The sequence below is a fragment of the Cebus imitator genome, unplaced genomic scaffold (genome assembly GCF_001604975.1).
Source record: "Cebus imitator isolate Cc_AM_T3 unplaced genomic scaffold, Cebus_imitator-1.0 Scaffold96, whole genome shotgun sequence".
Taxonomy (NCBI): Eukaryota; Metazoa; Chordata; class Mammalia; order Primates; family Cebidae; genus Cebus; species Cebus imitator.
The window spans coordinates 2774315-2784019 of NW_016107411.1; the positions used below are offsets into that span (position 1 = coordinate 2774315).

Here is a 9705-nt window from a genome sequence, read left to right on the forward strand (position 1 = left end):
GCTGGGCCACCTTTGGGGGAGGGAGGAGTTGTAGTTGGGGGAGTGGGGGTCACTCTGGGGGATGGAGTAGCTGGGTCTCCTTTGGAGGACGAAGTTGCAGCTGGGGGTATGGGGGTCTCTTTGGGGGATGGGGTAGCGGGGCCTCCTTTGGGGGCTGGAGTTGCTGTGGCCTTTTTGGGGGAGGAAGAAGTCATAGATAGAGCAGGGGCCTGTTTGGGGGCTGGGGTAGCTGGGCCCTCTCTCGGGGAGGGTGGATTCACAGCTGAAGGAATGGGAGTCTCTTTGGGGGATTGTGCTACTCCTTTGGGAGACAGAGGAGTCACAGCTGAGGGAGTAGGGGCCCCTTTGGGGGATGGAGGAGTGGGACAATGCTTTGTGTTTGGTGAGTCTTTAGAGCCTTGAAAAGAAAGACTGTTCTCTGGAAGAAGTAAAGCTTCAATTGGAGGAACAGGGGATGAGAGATTTCCAACAGGAGTATCAGGGCCAGCAGAACCCTTCTTGGTTGGAGGTCTTTTAGTCTGAGGAGACACACTAACCCCTAAAGGAGATGGGGAGTCAGCTAGGTAAGTCAGAGTTCCTTTGGAAGATGCAGTAGCAGAGGCACCAGAGTCCTCAGTTGGGCACCCTTTAGGAGACAAAGCAACAGGTGCCAGTGCTGAAGTATGAGAAATACCATCAACCTTTTTTGTACCTGGAGGAGTCCCAGCTGGGGGAAGACAGGGTGAGGGCACAGACTTGGGAATTTCAGGGGCCAGCACTAAGGTAGTCAGAGAAGCAGAGGTATTCTGGGGGGATAGAGACACAGGGTAATTTTCTGAGGCTGTAGCAACCAAGGGTAAAGTAGTAAGAGTGGAAGTACCTTCCTTAGCTGGGTGGTTTTTAGGCGCTAAAGAGACAGTTCCTTCTAGAAAAGGGCTGGCCGTAGTTGTATAAGTTGAGGTACCTTTGGCAATTGTGGGAGCTACCCCAGCAGGTTTGGCACTTTCCAAAGGAAATGCAGCCACTGCTGGGGTAGTGAGAGAGCTTTTGGGAAGCAGACCAGCAGAGTCTGGGCCTGCATAAGAATCTGTCTTGATTACAGAGGCCGGGGATTTAACACCCAGGGGAGAGGTTGTAGAGCTGGCTGGTTTACCTACAGGGAGAGGCCCTCCAAAGCTTTTCTTTGCTAGGGTGGCTTCAGGAGAAAGAGATATCTCCGGAGAAGTGGGTGTACTTTGGAAAAAAGGAGATTTTTTCTGGGCTGCATGGGCTAATGGTAATACAGTAGAGTCTTTCTTGGTGGCAAGCTCTGCCTGGGCTGGAGAGAAAGGGGCTCCTTCAGGAGAGGCAGGTACAGTTTGGAGATCTTTTTGTGTTGGAAATTTAATCAATACTGAACTGGGGAGATTTTTGAGGTCTTTAAGGTCTGGCAGAGGAGGAGAGACTGGTATCCCCAGAGTGGTTGCGACTTGAACAGAAGGCTCTTTGGGAGCCACAGGTGCCATAACCAACACATCAGGGGAAGTTGGTTCTACATTGCCTATGGGACCTGAGGAAATTGGAGGAGAAAGACAAGTAGCTACCTCAAAGGTAGTAGGTGCTGCAGCAATAGTACAGGGGTTAGTCACCACAAGTGGGGTGGTTCCAACAGAAGAAATGGGAATCTGGGCCACTGAAGGATGAGTGGCATTAGGAGAGCTTCTGAGAATGAGAGAGGCTGTAGGAGATAATGAAGACGAGGTAGCTACATTTAAGGTGCCAGAAGGGCTGCAGGTTATGCTAGTGACGGTAGAGGGACCTTTGTCAACAGATGAAGCCACCACTGGAAAGGCAGCCACAGTAGCAGGAACTACCTCATTCCTGGAAGGAAGGGAAGGAATTACAGATCTCTGAGGAGGGTAAGAGGCCCCTGTGGAAGAATTATCTGTAGAAATGGTCTTTACTGTAGGGTCTAACAAAGCACCAGAACCTGTCTGACCTAAAGGTTGGACAGAACCAAAAGAACTCTGATGTAAAGGTGCAAGATGAGAGCCCAGAGAAATGGGAAAATCTGGGGTGGTGTTGGGACCCGCAGTCTTTTGAGAAGAGGTCATCAAAGGAAGAGACTGAGTTGCAAGAGATAAGGCAGCAGGCGGACTAACAGGCCCCTTCAGGCTGAGGCTTCCTGGGTTTTGTGGAGAAGTCAGAGCTGAGGAAGTGGTGGTATCTTTGACCTGAGGAGAAGTGATGGCTAGGGTAGTGGTGGGTGTTATCTGAGGACAGGAGGCCACTCCAGACTGAACAGAGGCCAAGGGAGTCACACAGTGGTAAGGAACAGCACTGACTATACCTGGAGGACTGGCGTTGCCTTTCAAGTTAGGGACTACCTGAGAGGGAACTTTAATAAGATTAGTCTTTGGTTCTGGGGGAGTAATGGGAGCTGACAGAGGCATCACTGACCCCGACTCAGCTACAGCCACTGAAGGCGGTGAAGTAAGGAGTTTAGGTGGAAAAGCAGAACTCTTCTGAACTGAGTGGGGAGCCAGGGCAACCAGAGCTAAGGGAGCTGAAGAGGAAGGGGTCCCTTTCAGAGTTGGAGCTATCATGGGAGAGGCCAGAGCTAGGGCAGCTGGGGAGATGGGAGGCCCTATTAGGTTTGGTAGGAAGGTTGGGGCTTCAGGGGAAGTTCCCAAAGGTAGAGTTGTTCCAGAGGATGACTGGGGAAAAGGAACTTCAAATGGGGTCGAGGCAATAGTAGAGGGGGAAGGGAATGGGGCAGCCTGGTTAGCAGCTGACAGAGGGCACTGTTGCAGGGTGGGAGAGCAAGGAGGGGGAAAGGTAGGTCCAGGCTGCCCTAAGGCAGCAGTGACACTCAAGGCTGAAGACATAGGTAGCACAGCTGGAGAAAGGCAAAAGGAGATAAAGAAGGGGTGGGGGGGGGGAGAAAAAAGGTGAGTTATGCAGCCCAACTTGGTACAACATACCTCATAGGAAGCACTGGAGTTTAAATCTGACAGTCTAAGTCACCACGCAGAATTAGATAAAGGTGACAGGCACCAACAACCTTCCCCAAACATTTTTCAGGGGTGAGAAGCCATTCCTCTCCTAATTTCTCACACATCCCAAGTTCTACCAAAGCAAATCAACTATTTTAGGGTGAGGAGAACGGTCTAACAGCAGCCTATCTCTAAATGGGGAGCACAGCCCCTTGGTAGGTTGGGAACATGCTTTCTACTCTTTCCCAGTGGTGTCCTCCCCTTGCTTCCTGAAATGGACTACATTCCCAAATCTTTCTCACAGCCAATAGAATTACCACTAGAACAGCTGTGCTACTCTGTCCACCCAAATATCATGAACTAACGGAAAGAGATACCAAAAAGTAGTGAGTAGTGGTAATGACGGGGAATCTGAACTGAATGAGAAAAAATGGGGTTGTATACTTTCAGACTTCCACTAGGCTAGGAAAAATTGGACTGTTAGAATAGTTTTGGGAAGTGGGTGCATTGCACAATTCAGTTCTTCCTAAAGTTGAAACTCTTCAGAATTTAATACCAAGTATTAAGTCAGTTAGCTTCTTTATACCTTACCAGTTTACTTACTCTCAAAACCCAAACAAGAAAACCAACCATGAAATGACTGGACTAAATAGTCTCTATAAACTTTCCTAGGTGATGTTAATTCTTCAGACACCAATCCAAGATGAATTAGACCTCCAGGCAGAGAGCTTACTCACAAGGGTAAGCACTGTATTATGAATCTGTAACCTAACTTGTTAAACCAGATTGTGGTGCTATTTTGGAAGAAGAGAAATGGAAGGCCAGGCGCTGTGGCTCACACCTGTAATCCCAGCACTTTGGGAGGCCAACGCAGGTGGATCAGGAGGTCAGGAGTTCCTAACCAACATGGTGAAACCCCATCTCTACTAAAAATACAAAAATTAGCCAGGAGGCTGAGGCAGGAGAATCACTTGAACCCAGGAGGCGGGGGTTGCGGTGAGCTGAGATTGTGCCACTGTACTCCAGCCTGTGTGACAGAGAGAGACTCCGTTTCCAAAAATAAATAAATAAACAATACAGAATTGGAGTGGCGAGAATATACTGGATCCCCACTTCTTACCCTGGAATTTAAGTATTTCATTCTGTCAAAATACACCAATATTTGGCATGACAGTATAACAGTAGCCAGGTGTGGTGGCTCACGCCTGTAATCCTAGCACTTTGGGAGGCTGAGGTGGGTGGATCACCTGAGGTCAGGAGTTCAAGACCAACCTGGCCATCATGGAGAAACCCCATCTTTTAAAAAACAAAAACAAAAACAAACAAATAAAAAAACCCAGTTATCTCTGGCATTCAAGAGATAACAGAGAATTGGATCAACAAATGCTCAATGCCTAGAAATGAATGTTAAAGGAGGGGAGGGAAGCTCATAATACTAAAATTCAAATTCGAAATTCACTCAACCAGTAATTCTGAAGTTCTTATGGCATCCTACTACGGAAAAGACAAGGTGGCTCAACCTGAGAGTGGACAGGCCAAAGTCTAACGATTACAGGAAAATACTACCAAGCATATTCATCAGAATTAAAAACATGGAATGTATTTTCTTCTGAGTGGACCTCAAGATGGAATAAGGCCTCGAATACTTGCTTTGACACCATAATCAATTCCTTGAGCTTCTTTCTTCATTCTAATAGACTATCATCACAGACAAAATCCTGTGTATTTATCACTGGGGTACTCCCTTAATATAAGTCTGCTGTACAACTCGCACTATTCAGGAATATATTTAATAGCACTAAGGACTGTTTCAGAAGTAAAGGCATTAGTTTTGAAGCTTGAATCAGATTATGCTAAATTCATCTGAATTTCAAGTCTTCATATTTGCAAAATTAAGTTGCTCAATTACACAATCTCTAAAATCTCGTTTAGTACTGAAATTACAGAATCGTTAAGAGATCAGTACTTTATTTTTTCCATTCCTTAGACCCCTTGTACTCCAAAAATTTCATATTGTTTATACTCCAGCTCAGAGCTCCCCTTTCTCCTTCCTAGCAGCTGTATTAATCCTTTCAGCTGCTAAAATCAAACAGGTGGGAAGAAGCTTAATGCTTTAAACTATAAGCAAGTCTACTGTAACTCCAAAAAGGGACAGGAATTGCCCTTAAATAACAAATGAAATTTTAAAAAATATCATAAAAAGGTGAGAATGAAGATTACAGCCTGAAGATTTTCTTCATTTAGCTCTGCACAACTGACTCAGAAAGGTTAACATTTTAAGAACTTCTCACCACCTCCTCCTAAGTTTTCTACAGAGATATGTTTTAACCAGAATTTAAAATTAGCCTTCACGCTCATTAATTTCAACACTGAGGATAAAAGAAGGATTTATTTCAATCCAGGGTTTCACACAATGATGCAGGAAGTATTCCAGCACACTAGAAATATCTCAACCCATAAACAAGTTATCCGACCTAGGAAGACTCTGGGGCCCAGTAGGACACATTTACCACCAGCACGCATCTCATCCAGACATGTGATAAAGGCACAATGCCAAGCTGTGCTAACTAAAACCTTGATGCAACTTGCTGACTGGAGCTTCACAAATGCTCCGGGCTCCTTGGCCTGTGTCATCCAGTTCCAATAGGTAAGAATAACCGAACCCCTTCCTTGCTCAGTTTTCCTTCGTGAGGTGGGGGTTCCACAGAAGAGCTTCTTTTGAGGCAACAGACATAACATAGAAAGCAAGCTAGAGAACTTCTAACATCCACGAATCTTAAAAATGTATTTTTACTCTATAGTATCTCCAGGATAGTAGTTAATTTAACGGTCTATCCTCCTTGGTAAATGGGCAACCCCATCCTCTTACAAAGTGTATTTTCCCTTTGTCATTTTGCCCACCAAATGGCCTTAGGGTCAATTTTAATTAATGGCAAAAGGGGTAGGGGAACCTACCTGTCTCAGCCTGGGGCTGCGGCAACTCCTGCTCTGTAGCAGGGACGGTTTCTGTGGCTTCGCCGGGCATTTCTGAAGGAATAAAAATGAGGCCTGAATTGACTGGAATACATTCACTTGCCCAACCCAGTTTTTAAAAGTATTCTTAAAAACTCTGCGGAGGGCTGTTAGAAAAAAATCGTGAGGGTGTTCGGGATCAACCTTCCCCAAAGAACCTGGGAATGAGAGGTAAATATGATGTGACCCTCACGTCTGTATCAAGGCCAGCAATTCCCAGTGCACTCTAAATTCGAGAAAGGATCTCAGTATGGCTTCCGATCATGGGAGACTTGAGACGCTACTGTGAACCCCCTCCACTCCTAATACATTGCCTGTGCTCCTGGACTTCACGTTTGCCGACTTTGGGGAGCCACGAGGGGAAAGACGGTGCTGTAAGTCCAACACTTGCTTGTCACAAAGGGAACGGTGTTGGGGTTCTAAGGCTGTGACCCCTTACCCTCTCTGGATCCCGTGAAGCAGTTCCCAAAACAAGATGCACTCCGCTTCCGCCCTCAACACTGCAACTGCTCCCATCTCTGCAGGCTCGGATTCCGGGCCCGGCCCGGAGCCCTTCTACCCTGCTTTTGCCCGGACTCCAACCGCAGACCCCATTTTGTCCGGAGGCCCACAGGCGAGTAGGAACCCTGTGGCCCCGTAAAGCCTCCGACTCTCCTTAACTCTCAGTCCCCGGGGCAGCTTAGCCTGAAAGAAAGGTGGATGGCAGCGGATAGAGAGTATCGGCGCAGAAAGTACTTACTGTGCAGGGAACGCGGAATCAAGATGGCGGCAGAAAGAGAGCGAGCGAGAGCGTGACCCACGCCTGTTGCAGAAGGAAGCCTGGAGCGGAGTGGGTGGGACTAGAATCCGATTCCGGGTCAAGAGCTGCCCGCAGCCACTTCCTTTGAGTGACCGTCGGGCTGTTCCCACGGCGGGGGTGGTGACAAGGACTAAATAAGGGTAAGAATTCAGAACAGGACTCGCAGGCCTGGCAGGAGCTCTCGGCTTGAAGCTACGCAGTCCTCAGTACGACGCCGACTCCGCCCTCCGGTCCGCCAAGTAGCGACTGCGGTATTAAGGCCACTTCCCGATTTCCTTTTCTCAAATAGTGCAGGGAAGATAAGACATTAAATAGCGAATGCTACAGAGACTGCATTCACAGCATTGGACGGTGAAAGTGACCTAGGCTAACCAATTATTTTTGGAACACACAGTGTGAAAATTAACATTTTAAAAGCTGCTGGACCCTCCCCCCCAAAAAAAACCCCATTTTAAACCGAGAGATGTGATGAAGCACATAAAACTTGTGTTCAGATTATTGATCTAACTCGATTTATTTTTCTTGTCCTGTTCAATGACTAAAGACACTCAAACGGTCACCAGATGGCAGCGACTCATGACTGTTAAACTCTGTGACAATGTTAGTTGTACCCCTCTCAAAATCGCTGCTTGTAAACATATTCTGTAATTATGTTCCAACTTTATATGGATAAAGTAATCCAGCTAAAAACTGTCTCTGCCTAAATAAATGAAATCTTAACTTCCCTACTTCTGAAGGCTGACCCCATTCTTTGGAGTTGGTTTTCTGGTTGGTCCATCCTCACACTGCCCTGGAATAAACTCTTTAAATATTCTCACCCTTTTAGGTTCACAACGAATTAGGCCGCTGTTGAAATTATAAAGTTATAAAGTTGCAGATTCTCCTTCCTAGAAAAAAAGAACATAGGCACATATACAATTCCTTTGCTTGCTATTTTGGGCACTTCTTGGATTTTTCTTTTGAAACTTTGGCTTTTGTTGCCCTTGTTGGTGTGCAGTGGGCGATCTCGGCTCACTGCAATCTCAGCCTTCTGGGTTCAAGCGATTCTCCTGTCTAGACCTCCTGAGTAGCTGGGATTACAGGCATGCGCCACCACGCCTGGCTAATTTTTTGTATTTTTAGTAGAGATGGGTTTCTCTGTTGGTCAGGCTGGTCTGGAACTCCCGACCTCAGGTGATCCACCCACCTTGGCCTCCCAAAATGCTGGGATTACAGGCTTGAGCTACTGCCTGGCACTTCTTGGATATTCTAAGCTTATTCATTCTAGGTGTCTGGGACCCCACCTTAAGAAATCATACTTTGTTCAACTGTATTCTTGAAAAGTAGGATGTAAAATCAGTGTTGTGTTAATGAAAAGGCTCCCATATCTTCTTGCAGCCCCACAAAAGAACTCAACAAATACATGCTGTACTTGAATTAGCTAAACCAGCCAACATTATTTTATTTATTTATTTTTTGAGGTGGAGTCTTGCTCTGTTGCCCAGGCTGGAGTGCAGTGGTGTGATCTCGGCTCACTGCAACCTCCTCCTCCTGCGTTCAAGCGATTCTCCTGTCTGAGCCTCTGGAATAGCTGGGATTATAGGCATCCGCCACACCTGGACTCCAGACCTTAGGTGATCTGCCCACCTCAGCCTCGAAAAGCGTTGGGATTACAGGCGTGAGGCACTGTGGCTGGCCTGATTTAATAGCTTTAAAATGACTGTGGCCTGCCCCCCCCCCTTTTTTTTTTTTTAAAGAGATGGAGTCTTACTCTGTTGCCCAGGCTGGAGTGCAGTGGCCTGATCTTGGCAATGGTGCCGATAGCTTGAACTCAGGAGGCAGAGGCAGAGGTTGCAGTGAGCCGAGATTGCACCATTGCAATGCCTGGGTGACAGAGCAAGACTCCAGCTCAAAGACAACAACAACAAAACCACCAAAAACCAATGAACCAACCAACCAAATAATGAGAAATTTTCTTTTTTTTTTTTTTTTAAGATATTTCGCTCTTATTGCCCAGGCTGGAGTGCAATGGTGCAATCTTGGCTCACTGAAACCTCTGCCTCTTGGATTCAAGTGATTCTCCTCAGTCTCCCAAGTAGCTTGGATTACAGGTGTGCATCACCACATCTGGCTAATTTTGTATTTTTAGTAGAGATGGAATTTTACCATGTTGGTCAGGCTGGTCTGAAACTCCTGACCTCAAGTGATCCACCCAAATCACCTGCCTCCCAAATCACTTGCTGGGATTACAGGTGTGAGCCACAGCGCCCGGCGGGAATTTTCTTAAAATATAGGTTAAGGAGTCAATGTGTTGACTGCATTACAGAGTCTGTTTCATATAAACCAAAAGATTAAAACAAAGACTAATTGTAGAGAAAACAATGTTAAAGGAAATGCAAAGGAAGGAAAATTTTCATTGTCATTAAAAGCACCAGCCTGACAGCTTGCTTCTCAAATTTTCTCATTAGACAGAATATAAACTAGAATGACTGTTTTGTTTAGATTGGTTGTAAAACAAGGCAAGAGAAATCTGACACATTAGAACCCATTTCACAAAATCAGACTTTAAAAATTGAAGTACCAGCTGGGTGAGGCGGCTCACCTGAGGTCACAAGTTGAGACTAGCCTGGCCAACATGGTGAAACCCTGTCTCTACTAGTAATACAAAAAAAATTAGCTAGGTGTGGTGGCACATGCCTGTAATCTCAGCTACTCGGGAGGCTGAGGCAGGAGAATTGCTTGAACCAGGGAGGTAGAGGTTGCAGTGAATCAAGATCGTGCCATTGTACTCCACCCTGGGCGACAAGAGGGAAACTGTCTCAAAAAAAAAATAAAAATAAAAAAAAATAAAAGGTAATCCCAGCACTTTGGGAGGCCAAGGCGAGCAGATCACAAGATCAGGAAATTGAGGCCATCATGGCCAACATGGTGAAACCCCATCTCTACTAAAAATACAAAAAA

The 9705-nt window shown here is 46.2% G+C and overlaps 1 protein-coding gene across 7 annotated transcripts in view; it reads right to left on the reverse strand.

The window, feature by feature from the left end:
* Nucleotides 1-7738, reverse strand: part of NACA (nascent polypeptide associated complex subunit alpha) — a 14290-nt gene extending 6552 nt beyond the window's left edge. For 2 of the 7 annotated variants that reach the window (XM_017536154.1, XM_017536150.2), the window contains exons 1-2: nt 6706-6995; nt 5910-5981 (exon numbers count right to left, since the gene is read on the reverse strand). In XM_017536154.1, coding sequence (XP_017391643.1) covers nt 5910-5979 — 70 coding nt within the window. In that variant the 5' untranslated portion in view covers nt 5980-5981; nt 6706-6995. Of the gene's footprint in view, nt 1-142; nt 2858-5909; nt 5982-6405 lie in introns of all 7 variants that reach the window. The other 5 variants (XM_037741201.1, XM_037741202.1, XM_037741203.1 and 2 more) reach the window with 5 other exon arrangements.
* Between the last annotated feature and the right edge of the window lie 1967 nt (nt 7739-9705).